Source organism: Daphnia magna, linkage group LG7 (assembly GCF_020631705.1).
Source record: "Daphnia magna isolate NIES linkage group LG7, ASM2063170v1.1, whole genome shotgun sequence".
NCBI classification, from domain to species: domain Eukaryota; kingdom Metazoa; phylum Arthropoda; class Branchiopoda; order Diplostraca; family Daphniidae; genus Daphnia; species Daphnia magna.
Window position 1 is genome coordinate 1451059 of NC_059188.1, and position 19532 is coordinate 1470590.

The 19532-nt window shown below is 41.0% G+C and overlaps 1 protein-coding gene across 4 annotated transcripts in view; it reads left to right on the top strand.

The window, feature by feature from the left end:
* LOC116927351 (discoidin domain-containing receptor 2) overlaps window positions 1–18931 on the top strand; it is a 33780-nt gene extending 14849 nt beyond the window's left edge. For 2 of the 4 annotated variants that reach the window (XM_045176275.1, XM_045176276.1), the window contains 13 exons: window positions 713–834; window positions 1082–1191; window positions 8677–8819; window positions 8997–9181; window positions 9313–9440; window positions 9739–10105; window positions 11403–11891; window positions 12115–12407; window positions 14587–14816; window positions 14938–15174; window positions 15243–15335; window positions 15440–15584; window positions 15648–16541. In XM_045176275.1, the coding sequence (XP_045032210.1) occupies window positions 713–834; window positions 1082–1191; window positions 8677–8819; window positions 8997–9181; window positions 9313–9440; window positions 9739–10105; window positions 11403–11891; window positions 12115–12407; window positions 14587–14816; window positions 14938–15174; window positions 15243–15335; window positions 15440–15584; window positions 15648–15959 (2854 nt within the window). In that variant the 3' untranslated portion in view covers window positions 15960–16541. Of the gene's footprint in view, window positions 1–712; window positions 835–1081; window positions 1192–7809; window positions 8178–8676; window positions 8820–8996; window positions 9182–9312; window positions 9441–9738; window positions 10106–11402; window positions 11892–12114; window positions 12408–14586; window positions 14817–14937; window positions 15175–15242; window positions 15336–15439; window positions 15585–15647; window positions 17084–17291; window positions 17424–17495; window positions 17994–18245; window positions 18457–18714 lie in introns of those variants that run through there. The other 2 variants (XR_006648968.1, XM_045176277.1) reach the window with 2 other exon arrangements.
* The last annotated feature ends 601 nt before the right edge of the window (window positions 18932–19532 follow it).

The window sequence follows — 19532 nt, forward strand, 5'->3', positions numbered from 1 at the left end:
TTCAGCTATGGAACTATTTCTTAATTTTTTAAATTTTTTTTGCTGCTTCTTTTAATTAGTCTCAATGGGGGATGCTTGTCTGGTAAAATGACAGGCGCGAATCGGTTGCTAATTGGCACTGCCTGACATTAACCAGATGTTACGGGAACGTGAGCCACGAGCTACCGCGCTCCCGTTGGACAGTCGACACGTCACTAGTGAGTCAGCAGCCGATGATTGAATGTTTTTTGCCATGACGCTAACGAAAAGTCAAAGTAGCTTTTTCGTATTCCAATTAAAAACGATTAGCTTTCAATTCAAATTCAAATTTGGGTTCGTAATCAAGCGTTGCCAGGTCTCGTGATCTCGTTCAAACAATGAACACTAACGGCGTTTCATTGATGCCATCTTTTCTCTACAAAAGACGTTTCTTTTTTTAAAAACTCGGGTTGGGTTCGACGCTGTTTAAACTCGCAATCACGTCATCGTTTTGATAAACCGAACGTCGTGCAGACCGTCTCGTGATTCGAGTCCATTAGCGCAAGACTCTGACCATTTCCCCCCTCTTATTCCTGGAGAAAGCTGAGCTTCTTCCAACTGTTATGATTTCTCATTTTAATCTGGTCGGCTAGCGGCCGTGTTCAATTTGGACACATCAAAAATACAAACAAATGAAAGGCTAATAGCGTATTCTCTGTTTTGTTTTGTTTTCTTTTCATCCCGTTTGACGCAGAGTGCGTGTCGAGAGAAATGGAGGAGCGTGGTGCCCTCGCCAACAGGCCACTCATCAGCCTCGTGACTGGCTCGAGATCGATTTGAAGACGGACCACGTCATCACGGCCGTCGAGACCCAAGGTAAAGAAAATAGAACAAAATTTTTAAAAACTATTCCACTGGTGAATGGAATAGTTTTTTTGTGTATGTTTTGGAGGCCATGACATTTTGTCGTAAATGTAACGTAACAATCGAGAATATCGAGGTAGTGAATCAACAGCCAGTAGGTGAAGGGAACGGGGATGATTCTCCATTATTAAAAATAACTTTGATTTTTTTAACGTGGATCTTTTTTTAAATGTTGAAACCTTTTTTCTCTGTTCGACAGGGCGATTCGGCAACGGCCAAGGGCAGGAATTTGCGGAGCACTTTCTGCTTGAATACTGGAGGGAATCGCTGGCCAAATGGGTCCGTTACAAGGACACCAAAAGCGAAGAGGTACGTGCGTTGCGCAATTACGTTCTTTTTACTTAATTTCCCAGAAGGGCGGTTCTTGTTCTTCTTTAATTCTTTCAAATGGCCATCAGCCTGGCCAACAGAGTAATGCACGGGGAGGAGTATATTTAATTGAATGTTCTACGGAAAGAAAATTTTTTTCATATACACTCATTCGTAAATTGTTTAACATTAGAGCGCTACCGTGCCATATTGAGATCCCAATCTATACAAATTTTTTAAAATTTGATTTTTGATTGTTATGGCTTGCGCAAAGGCCGTGTCTCTCTTGTTAGCATCCCCATTTCCTTCTCCCCCTCTATGCGTCTCTCTTCATCACTTGGCCGCTGCGACTCTCGCCAATGACAAACGGGTAGCGACGCAGCACAACAGAAGAATGGAAATAAAAGCGTAGAACTAGGACAAGAAGCCGCTACGTGATTACGTACAAGTCACGTCAAGTCAACGCTGGCACACAATACCGCGAGGGTCGCAATAGAAAATCTTGGGAAAAGCGCACCTTTTTCTTGTTGATTATCATTTTTCGTTGCTGTCGCCTTCACACTCACCTCCCGCAATCTTGATTGTTATACAACCCCCCCACCTTCTTTTCGTTGAATCTGTGTTTCATCCTCGTGCAAAGAAAAGGAAAACAAGTTGGGACTTTTTGAATGACGCACGGCAGCTCCCAAGTTTCTTCCCGTTTTCTACCCTCCCCCCTTTTTTTTTCTAAGTTACATGGACGTAAGCCCCGTAATTATTTCGCGTGCGTTGCGTCACGCACCAGGAAGAGAGAACGATGACGGCATCTTTAAAAAAAAAAAAAAGGAATGGTTGATTCATTGACGTTGCAAGTAGCGCAGCGCTTGGTTAAATTTAAGATTTTTTGTTGTTGTGGTTGATACTCTACTGGCGTTGATGATTGTGTTCCCCTCCCCACTGTTGCCATATGGGTTTTAATGCTGTTGGGTTGAACGTCCATCTCCACCCTTAGATCTTTAAAAAAAAAACGGGGCGGAGATCAAGAGCGGAAACGACTTCATTAAAGGACGATCATCTTCTTTTCATTCCTTTTAAATCGCCCTCTTTTTTTTTTTTAGCAAACGTGTCACACCATCGTCTGCGTATTCATCTAAACGTCACCATCCTTCATTTCAGGGCTACATTTTTTTTTGGAAAAAGAATAATGAAAATGTACGATACCTTGGACAGAATTGCGATTGGGACAATCAATGAAGGAGCGAGTGTTTAAAACCTTGAAACTCTCACGCGGCGTTCATTGTTAACGGTCAAATCGAGCAGCTCGTGAGAACGGGCTTTCGTGCATTGTCTAGTGACAGTTAGACGAGAACAAGAAAAAAAAACGACAGCCGTCCTTTGTTGTGTCGTCTCTTATTACGCGGTTCTGTCTGTCCTGACTCAACTCACAGTTTTAAAAAAATATCTCAACCGAAAGAAAAGAAAAGAAATTAAAATCGAGTTTGAATAACAACATGGATACGTACACACGGCTACTTTCGGTCGTCGTCATTCACTCATTCTCACCGGCACAACAGGCAGCCAGTTTTTTCATTTCTCACCGAGTGACATGAGGCTTTTATATCGTGGCGGCCGATGATGGATGTCTGGAAGAATTTCGTTCTGGAGAAGAAAACAAAACATAAAGAATTCGTCTGCTTCAGTGAAATAGACCGCCTTTGGGCTAACGATCGTGGTTTATTGTTCGTATACGTTTTGTACAGTATGATGCACAAAAAGGTGAACACCGATTTTTTTTTTAAAAGCCATCTATGGGTAGGTAATATTAACTGTATACTTTTTTTCAATAGAGGAAGGGTGGATTTGGCGGAAAACCACCATAAGCGGAGGCTGGGTAGTTTAAGTGTAGACACCTCTCTGTAATGCTTCTGGCGATAGGAATAAATGTCTGGAAAAAATGTGTTTTTTTTTTTTCTTAGACACCCGAACCCTTCCCCCCAGGTGAAGAAGAAAATTTATAGAATTATCTAACAATCACGATGTCAAACTCTTTCACCCGTCATTGTAATGATTACACCAAACAAGCACGTATGAAAACATTCAAATAAAAACGCATAATCATATGTTATAATAAAAATATTATTAGTGATCGATACTAATATATTTTATGTCATAAAACACAGGAAAAAGGTTGTCTTATACGGGGCTTGAACCGCCGCAATCCGTGCATGAAGCCAATGCTATACCATCAAGCCATTATAACTTAAAGATTACTCTTTCGGATATCTATATATCGTGTTATTTCATGAAGGCAAACTTAAAAAAAAAAATATATATATATTTTTCCATTTCCCAAGCATGCCGCGCAATTCTATATATTCATACCAGATATCAGTTATAAAATTTGAAAGATTTGACAGGATTAGATCTCGGGTCTCCCGCGTCGCAGCCCGAAACACAACGGTTGTGCCCACGAACAGTATAATATTACTTTACCAGTAATACCTATGAGTTTCCGTTGTATTTTTCGTATATTTGCGCAAATGGAAATGAAATATCATGAATATTAAAAAATTGCATAAAAACAACATAAATAAAAGCAACTCAAAATCAATTAAAATATTTTATTAATACTTGGTCCAATAACCTTCATTTTCGATTACAATTTGCAATCTTTTAGTTACAGAATTTGCTAGTTTTTGCCAATAAGTAGGCTTCCCACTATAATTTTCCCAAATCCCATTGGCTCTATCAAAACTTCATCCGCCGACCGAGGACGGAAAAATTCAGAGTCTTTTACCATGTCCCCCAAACATTTTCAATGGGATTGATGTCGGCTCCCTTTGGCGGCCATGGAAGTAGCTCAATTTCATCCTGATGGTCGTCAAACCACTGCTTGATTATTCTGGATTGATGAATTGGCGACCTATCCTGAATAAATTTGATACGCCTGCCGGGATATCTTGCGTGAATGGAAGGAAGAAGAACGTCCCCAAGAATCTGCAAATATTTTTCGCTGTTGAACTTTCCTTCGATCCTGACAAAATCCCCGCACCACTTGAGGAAAACCATGCCCAAACGGGCACCGTTTTTCTACCGCTTCCATCTTTAATTTGAATATGGTTGGCGTCGAAGCGAGTGCCGTTCGTTCTATAGGCAAACACCCGCCCGCACTCGTCAGACCTTAATGATAAGTAATTAGAGCATTACACACGATACACTTGCACAACATTTAATAGTAATACCCAAATGATTTTTCATCCGAGAAAATTACGTCTTCCCACCATTCAAGCTGCCTGGTAACGTAATTAGCGGCAAAAATTAACCTCTGTTCCGCGTGCGCCGGCGACAGAAAAATTTTTGCGCAGCCCGACGAGGATGAATCTTTTGTTTCTTAAGAACACGAATAATTGTTGATCGACAAACGTCAATCTGCGTAACATCTTAATACAAAACACGGCTACATTGAAAGGTAAGTAATAGAGAAAGTTTGAATTTCACCTGCGATTTCTTGGGCGGTAGTAATCGGTTTTGCTAACGCCGCAGAAACTATATCATCTTCATTGGCCTGAGTTAATTTTTTGGTTTTTCTAACCCGCTTTTCTTGCTACATCACCAGTTTCTTCATACCTTTTTTTCCAGCGCACTACAGTAGCAACAGACACCCTTAATTTTGCGCTGATCCATCGAACGGATTTGCCAGCTTCCGCAAACGCAACTATGGAAGCGCGTTCTTTGGAATTAAGCATTTTACTGCCACGGTCTTCGCCAAACATAGCTGTTTTGCCACACAATTGTAACTGAGCCCCCAAAAATTAGCTGCAAAGTCACGTGGCAATATTTAAGCAAAAAGAGGTAGGGTTACGAAAGGGAAACATGAAAATTATGTCTGTTTTCCGTTTTCTACGAGTCGCTTGCTGCAAAAAGTCACATAAAGTTTTATGTTTTGTATGACCTATCTTAAGGTTTTGTGACATTTGTAAACATATGGCCTTGGGAACAAAAAAGAAAAAGAAAAAGAAAAAGGAAGTTCTGTAATGTTTGGAAATATCGGCCAATATAAAACCGATTTATTGTTATTCATCAATATGATAGTAAACATATTTCATCAGCAAACGGCACATGAGTTCAGCTTTCACCTGCGACGCGGGAGACCAAGATCTAATCCTGTCAAATCTTTCAAATTTTATAACTGATATCTGGTATGAATATATAGAATTGCGCGGCATGCTTGGGAAATGGAAAAATATATATATATTTTTTTTTAAGTTTGCCTTCATGAAATAACACGATATATAGATATCCGAAAGAGTAATCTTTAAGTTATAATGGCTTGATGGTATAGCATTGGCTTCATGCACGGATTGCGGCGGTTCAAGCCCCGTATAAGACAACCTTTTTTCCTGTGTTTTATGACATAAAATATATTAGTATCGATCACTAATAATATTTTTATTATAACATATGATTATGCGTTTTTATTTGAATGTTTTCATACGTGCTTGTTTGGTGTAATCATTACAATGACGGGTGAAAGAGTTTGACATCGTGATTGTTAGATAATTCTATAAATTTTCTTCTTCACCTGGGGGGGGTTCGGGGGTTTAAGAAAATACAACACACACTTTTTCCAGACATTTATTCCTATCGCCAGAAGCATTACAGAGAGGTGTCTACACTTAAACTACCGCCTCCGCTTATGGTGGTTTTCCGCCAAATCCACCCTTCCTCTATTGAAAAAAGTATACAGTTAATATTACCTACCCATAGATGGCTTTTAAAAAAAAAATCGGTGTTCACCTTTTTGTGCATCATACTGTACAAGTGTCAGGCGTATTATTCGTTTCTGTTTACTGTTTTCAAAATTTTGAAGGACACGTCAGCGATAAGGGGAGGTTCAACATTTAGCGCCAGACGCAATCCTATCCGCAATGTTTACATCGTTTAAAAGCTCAGTGCCAATAGATCCGTCGTCTTCCATTTTTCCACTCGTCCGCTTTTTTTTTTTTGTTGTGAGATTGCCGGCTGTGAACGGGTAGAAAGTAACTCCTTTCGTTACCGTTTGTGCAGCAAAACCTAATCTACCATCCGAGCCTCGTCAACAGTTTTCCGTTACGCAGCTGCTTGTTTCTAGCTCTTTAATCATCCGCTCGTTATGGAGAACGTCGAAAGCATTTTTTTGACGTAGCCCAAGCGCATCTCCTGTCGCAGTTTTTAAGTTTTCAAACTGAATCTATAAATTCTCTTTTAGATTTTGGCCACTTTCAAAGGAAAAAAATGAGGAAGAAGTTGAATCGTATTGGAAAGTGAGGGTAAAAAGGAAGTTGGACGGTTTTGAGGCCCTGATTTTATACAACGTGCCCGTCTCGAAGTCATAACAAACAGGTGTGTTTTATAATAGCTCTCTTCTGTGTGTATAATTATCTGGAAGGAAGCAATGACTGTGTGCCATCGACGCATTATTTCTTTTAAATTTTTTTTTACCTGCTTTTATTGCCTAACACGAAAGCAAAGAAGCGAATGGAAAAGAAGAAAGTCAAACCAGACAAACAGAAATAACGAGAAGAGCCAAGTTCGTGTTATCTTTTGGGGGGTCTCTAAAACTTTAGACGAAAGAAACCAGGGGAGGAAAAACAACCGGAAGTTTGGAATAATTTTTCTAACGGGATGGAGGGTGTAGAAAATAAGGCAAGATAATTGGGGGGGGTGAAATTTTCAAACTCACCGTCACGCAGAAAACATTTCCACGCTGACAAAACGATAAGAAGAAAAAAAAGGAAAAATAGGAGCAATCATAATCGAAAAACAACAAACGAAAGAACAAGGAAAAAGACAAGCGCCGTAACTCAACAATCAATTCAATTTAACAAATGAAACGTGCCAAAACTCGAAATAATTCGCCGCTCAAAAGTGACACTCTTTTTTTTAAATTTATTTTCAACATTTTTGAGTTGAAAATCAGTTAAGTGTATGCCTTGTTACAGGGAAACGTCTGATCTATCTGGCAGAGCGCTCGACAGTCAACGCCATTAGTCGTTGAGCAATGTGTGTTTATAAGTCAGACTAAACCCTTTTCGTGTAGATGCCAAAGAGATGTCAACGTCAAACGGCATCCCCCTTTTTGCCCCCGCCGGGGCTGTACGTTGAGAAAAGTTACAAGACAGAGTGAGCTGCGATGTAATAGAGGCCGAGACAAGCTGGCTAATGAATCAAAAAAGAACACGGCCTTGATTTATCCCTGTATACATATGGCCCGCGATGGATAGAAAAGCCAATCAACTCTGTTTTGTGGAATTCCCAGCGCTCGGCAGAGAGGCAAAAGGGAAAACGTCTTCTTTAAAAGAATAATTTTAGAAAATAGAATAGACTTTTTGCTTTGCGTGAGTGACACGTCATCTCCCCGAAGCCAACGCTATACCGTGATTAATAGGACACGAATCTTTAGCGCCCTAATAAACGCCAACAATTGCAGTCAATGACCTTCCAAGTTCTTTTTTTTTTAAAACAAAACACGAACAGCAAACCTCTCAATGAAGATATGAAAAGAAATTGGAGATTCTATTGAATGTCTAAAGGTGAGCGAGTTGGGGGGAGGCCTGGGTGGAGGGAACGATGAACTTTGTTTAGCCCGGCCTGAGTTTCTCAACGTCATCACACAAACTTTATTCGCTGGATTGATGACGGAAGAGTTGCGTGCTGCTCAGTTCTCGCTTTTAGAATGAAGTTGCTCGGCGTATCGAAAACTTTGACCGAATCGCTGGTAATAAGGGGGGGATATCATCAACAAGCAACAAAAGTTTTGACTTTTTTTTTGTTTTCTTTGTTGGCGCCTCTGCTTTTGACGTTGATGACGACGTCGATTGTTGTTTCCCCCCTCTCTGTACAACAGGGATGAGCTGTAAATGAGAATAGGAGTGCGTGGAAAGGAAGAAGAATATATTGCCGCCAATCAACAGAAGCGAACGAGGCATCGATTCTTGTACAGCTATTTACCTTGGGAGCCTACGAGGGTACGATCAATAATCTTGTGCATCCATGTTCTTTTTTTGTTCTTTCTTATTCTCGTTGCTAAAGTTGAACGTACGCATTGCCTCGAGATATAGGACTATGTTCAATTTGACGATCAAAGTAAGCTGGAATTCCACGGCCGTGGTTAATCGTTTTTGAAAGAAACAAAGAGACACGTTCTTTGGTGAAATTGTTTTCAAATGATTTGCATATTTGCTTCGTTCTTTCGTCGACCCGCTCTTTTTTTTTTTTTTAAACTACGTGGGCGACTGGCTCCCGTGAAAGTTTCAAAGAGGCAGGCTTCTGTTACGTTCGGGTGTTTAAATATGCAATTCTTCGTGTGAAATAAATCAGCTTTTTGTCAGCTGTTGGGATGCTTTTTTTGTGCCTCCGAATAGAGTGCCGTCCTGCTAATTCAATAATTAAAGGTCTAAAGTATGCTGAAGCTTTCTTTCATTTCATGCACTCATCTTCAATTTTTTTTAAAATTTGCCTTTGCAGGTAATCGCAGGAAATACAAACACGTACGTGGCGGAGAAGCGTGAATTGGATCCGGTGTTGATCGCCCGCAAGTTGCGATTTTTCCCGTACAGTCACCACAGGCGAACGGTTTGCATGCGAGTCGAGATTTATGGCTGCCCTTGGTACGTAATAAGACGCTGTCATCTCGCAAGAGACGCATTCATTTTGCACTAAAATATTTTTTTGTCTCATTTAACTACGTCATATAATAAACCCGCGAAGCAAATGTCGCTCCTAGCCGACCGTCCATTCACGATGTGTAATGTCGAATGTATTGTGCGTTTTCTTTCCCTTTGAAGGTCTGAGGGTATTGCCAGCTATCTGATGCCGCAGGGAGATCAGCGAGGAGCCGGTTGGCAATTCTACGATGCCTCTTACGACGGCATCTGGGACGGCTCTTTACTGCGCCAGGGACTCGGCCAGTTGACAGACGGCAAACTCGGTCCCGACAATTTCAAAGCCAGTTACTACGACCAAGATCGAGGTAAAGATTTATGCCAAGTTTCAGTTTTCTTGTCCCGACATTTGCCGTCATCGTTTTCATGGCCTTTTTCTTTTTCTTTCTTCTTCTCTTCGTTTTCGTGTTTGTGTTCATTTTATGATCGACCGTTGAAGGTTGGGTCGGATGGCGTAACGACTCGCGCAACGGACAGCCCGTCGAGATCGTTTTCGAGTTCGATACGGTGCGCGATTTCACGTCGCTGAGTATCTTCGCCAATAACCAGTTCACCAAAGATGTTCAGGTAAGGTCGTATTCTTTCCATCACCCACAGTTTGCAACACCGAAATAAATAACAAGGCCTTTTCAACACCACCCCCGAACGTTTTGCGTCAACGTCAAATCAACCGCTATTTAAAAACCCAAGAAAAAAAAACACTTGCATTCCAAAAATAGACATTTTTAATTTCTTACTGGAATGTTTGACTACTAACGTCAAATCCCTGTACGATTAGAACCGCAACGCGAATGAATGATGGCATGCCATTTGACAACATGAAAAAGACCCACGTTGATGATCCCCAATTTCAACGTCATTTCAGATCTTCTCTGAGATGCAAGTGCATTTCAGCGTCGGAGGACAAGTGTACCCGGGTGAGCCAATCATCTACCGACCTCCCGAGGATCGCATATTTGAGAATTCACGCAACATCAGTATTAAGCTGCACCACCGAGTCGGACGCTACGTCAAACTGCGTTTGTCTTTCCCGGCTCCTCCGGCTCGCTGGATTCTCATCAGCGAAGTCTCTTTCCGCTCCGAAGTGGCCGCCAGAAATTACACGACCGAAGTGGATGGCAGTCCCGTCACTCCACCGGCCGCCCCACCCAATCCGCCCGTCTCCAATTTGCCACTCCCGCCAACCGGTCACGAAGTCGGGATCAACGCCGGCTCGTCGGATCAAACCAACGGTAACGAACACGATCAAATTTTAAGAAAGACGTGATGTGTTTTCCGCTTTTACCAATCAACGCCTCTCTTCCATGGCGAATGAATGGAACACTAGAACTTTGGTGCTCTCCTATCACACACACACACACAGAAAAAGGAAATTTCAAAAAATAATATTAGGGCTTCTTTATCTTTGGAGGGGGAGGGTAACCTTTCGTTTCGTTAACATGCCGAACAGCAGACCGTAGTCTATTTCTACCTCGGCCAAAAAAGACAGCGTCGACCATCATATGAATATAGAACGAAAAGCCATTTCCAAACCCTGCCGTGTCACGCTTCATGTTTCTTTTCTTTTTCTTTTTCCGGTTTGAAACACGTCGAACTCGCCCAGTGGCGTGAGTGGCAGCCAAGCAGCCCTCCTTCACTCCCCATAGTCATTTAAAAAACCATAATCGTTGGAACAGTTTTCTTTGGAAATGCATGGAAGCGTCTGCGTTCAAAAGAGAAGGGAAAAAAAAAAATACCAAATACGATTTGGGCAAGGCGACATCCGGCTGTGTGTCTCTTCTTTCGTTCTCATTCTCGTCAAATCAGAATAAGGCGGAGGATCCATTCCAGCTTATTTTTTTTTTCACATCTGGGTCTCTGTCTCTCCGTCGTGGGCCAACTTTTAAATCATATCTTTATGCCTGTAGCGTTCCAGCTTCATAAAAACCTTTGCAGAAGCAGTAAACAAAACAAAACAAAAAAAACTGAAATTATTAGTGTGACTGACATATTCAGGTATATTCGGGGATGAGAGATGGGGTTGTTCGCTGGCCCTGTTTGTTGAAAAAGTTTTGAACGTAGGAGCAGATGATGCGACGGTATAGGGCCGGCCAAAAGAAAAATGTTGCATTCTTCTGACGTCATTGAATGCGACCATTGCCACCAGGGTTCACCGTTTTGTTTTTACAGTTTCCACGACGTGAACCCGGTTTTCTTTCTAGTATTATTGGCAATAACGAAAACGTACGAATTGGGAACAGTTTTCAATGGGTCGTTAAACAATCGCGTACGTGAACTGGAAAAAAGTTCGGCATTCTCAGACATGGCGAGGTTGAGAGGGATCAAAGTTCTTGTTGGTTAACGTTAACATAATCTGTTCTTGGAATACTCGAGTTGTTAAACAATTCAACAAATTCCCACTGCTTCTGGTTCTAATTCGTTTTTTCTTCACAAACGTAATTTGTATCGGTACTAGACTTTTGTTTCTCTAATATTCTGTTGTTCGTTTTAATTTGGACGAATAAGAATTATTAATTTTTCCTTTTACAGAAACGAGCCCACCAACCAGAGAGAACCAAACGTACATGGCAATCATCGTCGGTGTCTTGGTGGCCGTCAGTTTCCTGTTGGCGGCGGCCATCTTCTTCATGATAATGCGACGTCGTCAACGCAAGAGCCTCTCCGGCAGTCCGCTGCCGGACAAGGCAAATTGGGCCTCTCAGGTGGGAAGTCAGCCCAGTCCCCGTCTGTTGGACGGGTCTGTCGGTGAGCATCACGAGGATCAATTGTTGCAACACCATCGCGGTAAAATCTACAACAAGAACAACTCGCTGCCGTATGGCAACATTGGCGCCGACTTGTCGCGCTCGGACGCGGCCTCCCAGTACTTGCTGCCTCACTCGCCGGCCAGTGCCCACTTGACGAGAACCGAGTACCAGGAGCCTTATCACGCCCTTCGCTTCTCGCCTTATTACAGCTACAGCACTCTATTGCTGGCCGGAACTGAAGGTGCACTGAAAAAGGCCAACACATCCGCAGGTAATGACAAGAAAAACAAAAGAAACAAACTGAGAACGCGACGTATTGCCATCATAAATCAAACTCGCCTTCCTTTTTAAAAAAATAAGCGACATTTTCTTAATGGGCCAGCAGCTATTTGGCTTTGGCCCTAAACGACTCTGGTCGATGGCCGACACTGTTCTATGGATCCATTAATCTTAACTTGGAATGGCCCACTGATCGATTTATGGCTCCGTTTCAGATACGTACGACTACGCCGTGCCGGATGTTAGCGGGATTAGCAGCTGCAGCACTGCCCATCAACCCCTACTAATCCAGCCATCTCTACAAAAACAACATCATCCGCTTAAGCCCAAATTGCCTGTCGCTTCGCCACCTCCGCACGCAATCGAAATCGACACTTTGGCCTCATCTTCTCATTCCACGACGACCACTGGCTCGGCATCCTCAGCATCCGTCCGTCTAGGAGGCAGCAAGAACAACAATCAGATGGGCCACTTGAACGGCATTAGCGAATCCAGTCCATTGAAAAAGGTAAGACAGTCTGTTAGCTCTCACGTCCCAAATGTAGAATTCGGTAGACATGAAAAATTCCCGTCCGGTTCAGAAAATGTTGAGTGTACGGGCGTTAGATTGCCGAGCCACATCCGGATAGGAACCAACGGACCCTTTATTGTGCTAGTTACATCCAGAGTACGGCGTCTTTCCTGCGCTTAAGTCAGGCAATCTGCTTTAATCTTGTGTGATATTGATTGACAAAGGGCCCCAATGATGGATGTACATCCACGGCACGCGATGAAGCACTCAGCCATCCATTGCCTTCCACGCGCATACATACGTTATCAGCATAATAAACCGATTATCGTAATGGGCCTCAAGAAAAGAGTGGCGACCGCAGGGTTAAAGCCATTTCCCAATATTTTCCAAGTAGAATTGAATTATTTGATAGGTTCTAGCTGCTAGCTTCAGAAGAAAAAGTTAAACTTAATTCTTAACGTAATGTGACGTGATGATGCCGAACGACAAGAGAAAGTTGACGTGCAAGATAAAGCCACTGCTCAAAGTGCTACATGCCTAAGAAAGATGTCTTCCAAATGTACATGTAGAGATATCACGTTGACATTAAAATTTAGTTCTTTTATATTGTCGATAGGAAGGGAATAGAAGAAAATAGGAAAGCGAAATGGGGATCGTGTCACGAGATCACGTCGTTCGGGAATCGAAAAGCTTTTGAGCACAATCGAAGTGAAATGTAAACATACGCTCAGGGCATTTGTTGATGTTTTAACAAAATACATAGCGGTTTGTGATGAATGGCTATTCGAATTTCATCGCATTGGTTACTCTCGTTGATTGTCTTATTTACCGTTGATTGATTCAAACGTTCTACTTGACGGCCTCGATCGGCAATCAAAGAAGCATTCGTAAAACTTGTTTCATCGTTGATACAAAAACAAAGAAAACTTACTCCACATTCTTTAGTTGTCGCATCCGAAATGTTAAACGAGCGAAGAATATAAAATCGTAGAAGTGACAGGTGGTGAAGACGAAACGCCCTGCTTACCAATCATTATTTCAAGTCGTTACGGCCATTTTCGAATTCACAGTAAGACGATGGACGCCAATGATTGATAATAATAAAATAGCTGGTCGTTATTTACTAGTCATCCGTGAACAAAAGAAAAAAAATAGACGTAAAAAAAAAAATGCGCTCGAATGCAACAGCTTAAAAGCTTCTAGAAACACTTTGGCCATATTTTTACTATGGCCCTATATATATTGGTTAAGTACCCCATTATGGCTTCGTTATTGTAGGTCCAACTCGACATCAGCCAGCTCACGAACCGGAGCTATAAAAGCAAACTGCGCAGTGTACCGATTCCTTGGCGGGAAGAATCAATAATAGTTTCAACTAGCTTCGGTTTAAAATGATGAGGTAGTTGATGGTATTTCTTTCGACACCTCATTGCCTTGAGTAATCTTTATTTTGGTGTACGCTATGTTCTTTTTTTTTTTTTTTTAAAGAATTTATGCTATCCCCGGCACACACACAAAAAGTGGTTTCTTATTTGCTCCAATAAAACCGCTATTTCGCCACGAATGTTTAAAGGAGTCTTTAGGGACGCCAGCGATCTGCACGAGCGCTTTGTTGATTGGAAACCACGACTGTGTGGCGCCACGCTTATTTTTTAAGAAGGGTCTATGGTCAACCACGGATTATTGTTACGTCAGAGGCGCCGAGTTTGGCATCTTGATGTTGATGGTTTTTTTTGGCGAAAGCCACAAGAAAGTTAAGAAACGTGGCCGCAAAGCCAACGACCCCGAAGTATTGGGTCGTTTGTAGTTCTCCGTTTTAGATCTAATTGGATCGTTGTCTAGACGTGATCCCTTTTCGACGCCCTTCCGCAAAGGCCTAACGAGATTCCTCCGTGCCCTTGCAGAGTGTTCTCACCGTTACCAGCGAAAATTGCAGGTCAAACTGAAAACAAATTCCGTGTTGTTATTCGATATCGTTCGTGCCCTGCGTATTCTATAACTAGCGATCAGATGCGACACTCTGTTTGAAAGCTATGGAAGTATTCCTTCGAACCAATTATTCCTGGAATTGGGAAACAAGTCTGAACCATTGTTTTCGATAGAACAAGCAATTAGTTTGTATTTGTTTCATATCGTTCATCTACATCATTTTTTTTTTTCCTTTTTATTATTGCAGCCCGCCGACCGAGCAGAATTATTGTCCGCACTGAAATCACGGGCCGAATCGCTGATCATACCGGAATTACCACGCAGCAAATTGCATATGGTCCAACGCATCGCCAGTGGGGCGTTTGGTACCGTCTATAAGGCCGAAGCCGAACACGTTCCCGAATACGGAAGTGCCGTCTACACTTCACGGCGACTTGTGGCCGCCAAATATCTTCCCAACACGTCAGACAAAGACAAGTAATTCATTTCTTTTTATTTCTTTGCTTTCTTGTTTGATGAAGTGCTTTTGATTTCGTTTCTTTTCTTTTTTCATCTTCTAACCTCAAATATCCGGTGTGTGTTTGCTCACTCTCAACAGGTCGGGATTCTACCAGGAAGTGAGGCTATTGGCAGCTCTGGACGATCCGCACTTGTCGCGTGTTTTGGCCGTTTGCACGACGGAAGAGCCCTTTTGCGTCGTTTTAGAATATCTGGAATTCGGTGATCTGAACCAATTTCTCAAACTGCATCGATTCAGACCGGATAACCACCACAACTCGTCCGACAGCCGCAACAACATATCAAAAACGTTCTCTACTCCGGACGAAACGTTAACGTATGAACTCATTAGAGTGGATTTCCACAATGTTTTTCTAAATATTTTCTACGTATCTATGCCAACAGGATGGGAAGTTTGATATTTATGGCCAGTCAGATCGCCTCGGGAATGCGTTACCTTGAGTCTCTAAATTTCGTTCACCGCGATTTGGCCGCCAGGTAAATTCACTTCACGTTGTTCTTGTTGTTGTACGAGTTACCGGAAACTAATCCAATATTTCCCACACACAAAAAAAAAACAAAACAAAACAACAAACAAACAGGAACTGTTTGGTTGGCAAAGGACTTCAAGTCAAAATCTGCGATTTCGGTACAGACAGCGACATATACGGATTGGATTATTATCGCGCGGAGGATCAAGTAATCGGCTTACCAGTTCGCTGGATGGCATGGGAATCCGTAATACAGGTATTGAGTCGACTTGGACTCTACGAAAGAAAGTTTTCTAACTGTAAACATCCATTGATCTAGGGGAAATATACGACCAAGAGTGACGTGTGGGCATTTGCAGTGACGCTGTGGGAAATATTGGTCCTTGGCCGGCAGCGTCCTTACCAAGAGCTTAGCGACGATGCAGTTGTGGATAATTTGCAGCATTTTGCGCAAGGAAATCTCACCAGTGCACCTCCGTCTGTTTCGCTGTCGAGACCGCAGCACTGCCCTCGCGATATTTACGACTTGATGTGCGAATGCTGGCGGCGTCTACCCACCGAACGTCCCTCCTTCCGTGAAATCCACCTTTTCCTACAACGGAAAAATCTCGGCTATTCACCCAATGCATAGTAACTCCTCTCGTTTAGCAATTCGCGTATGCTGGAGCTAACGAGTGCTGGTACAGTTCCGTCGTTCGTCTAATCTATATATTGCTATTATGTTCACTTCTTGCATATCAACAGCGTCACAAATCTTCGTGAAAAATGTAACGGTTGCTTCTGCTGTGATATGCTCCAATTCTGACTCGACCATTGACTATATTATAATTTAATTTTTATACGGATGCATGCGAACCACTTACTGTTTAGCTAGCTATTTCATTTTGATTTGTTTTAATCAGCTAGTCAATTTGTCGCTTCATTTCTGTTGGTTCCGTTATCATATAAGGTATCTTACAGTCTGGAAAAATGGGGTAAGTGTGGTTCTTATTTCTAGGGTGCAACGAGCACCAACTGGTATTTAATATACAGTATATATATATAAATATATATCTTTAAACGTGATCGATTGTTTCAACTTTCGAGTTTACTTAATTCGTACTATAACATCGTTTGTCGTCGCAATTCATTTGTATACATATCTTTCTTTCGAGCATCCCAACTGCTGCACTACTGTAGTGTTAATAAATTGGTACTACCCATTTCAAGCCCATTTGCTTCTTTTTCTTTAATTTCTTGATATCCGAAGTTTTCTTTGGAAGACAAGCCTACTGAGCATACGTTAACATTAATTACCTTAACAGGATTTCCCAAAGGTACGGATTTATAGGAGCATTTGAGAACCAAGAGATCTTGAGCTGGCTATAAAAAAGCGGCTCAATAGGCGTTACTCTTACTTTTTCAGTATTTGAATTCGGTTGAAATCAAGAACCAATTCCGCTCTCTGTTGTTGTGCCCATGACTTACCTGGGTTTCACATGGGTAATTAAATGTAGAAACCCGTTCTACTAACCGGTTTTTACCGCTTTTTATCCAGATTAGACTGACACTCTGTCACTATGACAGAATTCGAACCTAAAAAGAAGAATAAAAATTTCTGGCAACAGTGCCAACCGTCAAACTCAAAGAAATTTTTCCCTTGCCACTTTGCGAGTCGCGACATTTTGTCATTTACCGCCATAGTTTTGTACGGATTAGGTTGCGTACTGAATCCGAAGTAAGAAGTATTTAACTTCAACATTTGTAGGCCATAAGGTTAGAAAGTTCATTTCAATGAAAATAAAGTATTATTATGTCAAAATCTGCTTCATATGGTATGCTTGTACACATTTGATCCATGAAAAAATCATTTGAACTCAGCACAACATGCCTTGCATCCATGCACATGTCTTTTCTTTTCATTCAAGAAATTGTTTTTCCATAGGTAATAATCATTGTACAATAATTGTTTTCTTCTTTGCAGTGTTACTTTCTGCAATCTGCAGTGTGACGGTAAGCACTGGATCAAATTTTGCCAGCTTTATTTCACAATGTGCCTAAAAAAATTCAAACAAAGAATGTGAAAATCTTGTGTGGGTCAGGTGATCATCAATAGGTAATACTGTTTTGAATAACAAGCATACCATGTTAACCACCCAACACTTGAAAAGTGTTTGTTTCATTTTAGCTAGTCTCCGTTGTTATGATACTTGTTTTGGAAAGACATCAGTGGTGGGCATTTATTGTTTTGGTGTACATCCAGCATTTATGTTAAATAAGGAAGCAGAATATGTCAGAAGTTGACTTCTAAGTTTCCTCATAAAATTGTATGTAGGAGCTGTTTAAACATACACTTCATTGTGGAGGTCCTTTATGTTATTGCTTGGCAATATCATCTCCCCATTCCATCAGCTTAGCAAACAAGCTGCAAATGAAAAAATTTTTGTTTTAACAACCAGCTAAGTTCCAGAATTTATTTTAGTTAATTTTTAGAGAATCCAAAAGAAAAGTTTCTATATTTAGTGCTTCAAAAACACGATCTGAAAATTTTGGTTTTGTGTGAAAGGAAACTTGGACGAAAACGTGCATAGGTACTTAGGTAGCCTCAGTAATGCCATCGAAAAGGAAATGCATTTATTTTGTGAAGTCATGGCAAGCCGCTAACAGATTGTTTTACGTGATGCTGGTAGAGTCATAATAATTATGTAAACTTTTTTTGGTTTATTTATTATATTATTATTGTTTTATTATTATTAGTTATTTTTTTACAAGAAAGTTAAGGCTTACTTTGCTTAAGGAAAAGTGGGAGGGTTTCAAGTTTGGTTTCAAAATGGTTGGCGCCTTGACCATTGCTGTATATTTTCTTTCTTGTAAAAAAATAACTCCAATCAATCCCTTCCAAATCAAATTGAACTAAATTTTCGACATTGTCGTTTAGATTTCAGATTATGAATGAATGAACTCAAGACATCTAGGGGAGAAATAACTAACTCCGCAGATTTTTTATGCATATGTCAGCTGGTTCCATTTCGCGTGGCTTCGGACTGAGGATGCATGCTGAAACGAACTTCTCTTCTCAAAATTTTACCACCGATTCCGTGTATTTTGAGCTGCACCTTGTGAATTCAATTAATGCAGAGTTGTTCAAGGTATTATGACAAAAATTCATGTCAAAGAAACATCATACCACATATATCTAAAAATTTTTATGGAGGAACATGGCTTTGCTTTGCTATCACGTTTTTCATCTCCGTTAGCCTCATATACCCATTTTGTACCAAAGGTGATAGGTAAAAAAGAGTAGTTCTTTATCATCTTTTTCTCAATATCTAAATCTGTCAAGTGTCATCAGGTGATGTTAGAATTTACTTGTTAATAGTTTAAGGTTTTTTAAATTGTGTTTTCAGGTATTTGGGATCTACCTGATGTACTGTGGTGGCCGCAAAATCATTGAGTGACATGGTTCAATCCAGGACTTGGTTTCTTCTATAGTGCTCTACAGTTTTAATTTGCAGAGATCCTGAAGGCACCTGATGTGTTGCATTGGTGTTGGAGTCACTTGGTGACAGAAGAAAATGCCACTAATGTTATGTTGTCAGTGTAAATAAAACATATCCCGTATCATTCTTGTGTTGATTGAATTATTACCTCATTCAACGGAAACAAAGGAGTTAAAGAAGGTAATGTTTAATTCCTTTTGTAACACTACCATGTGAAGTTAATTAAAAATCCTTTTTTCCCTCTTTTTTCTTGCCAAGTGATTGCACTTCACAGTCAAATGAAACAAAGAAAACATTTTATTCACTGGTGTTTCACCAACAATGAAATCCATTGAAATAAGTACTATTGAAATAACTGGACTTAGAGAGTGAAATACGTTGGGAAAACCAGTAATCTTAAGTTTATCTTTGATTTGGATAAAGACAAATAAGGTGAAATGAAATAAACACGAAGAATAAATTAAAATTCAAAATTGTTTTTATTGTCCCACCTCCTCCCAACAATTCCACCGCTATTTTACATAACAATAAATATACACACAAATATATACATAAACATACATACACTTAACTAAGTTAACCCGTTGGCTGCCAGGCCATGCAACCCGTAGGTTGCTTAAACTACAGTAACTAAGCATCGCGTCATAAGGATCGCGAACAAGGTGGGACTTGTCCGAAGACAAGTCCGGGCTGACACGGTGACGGAATCCATTTACAGGGAATGC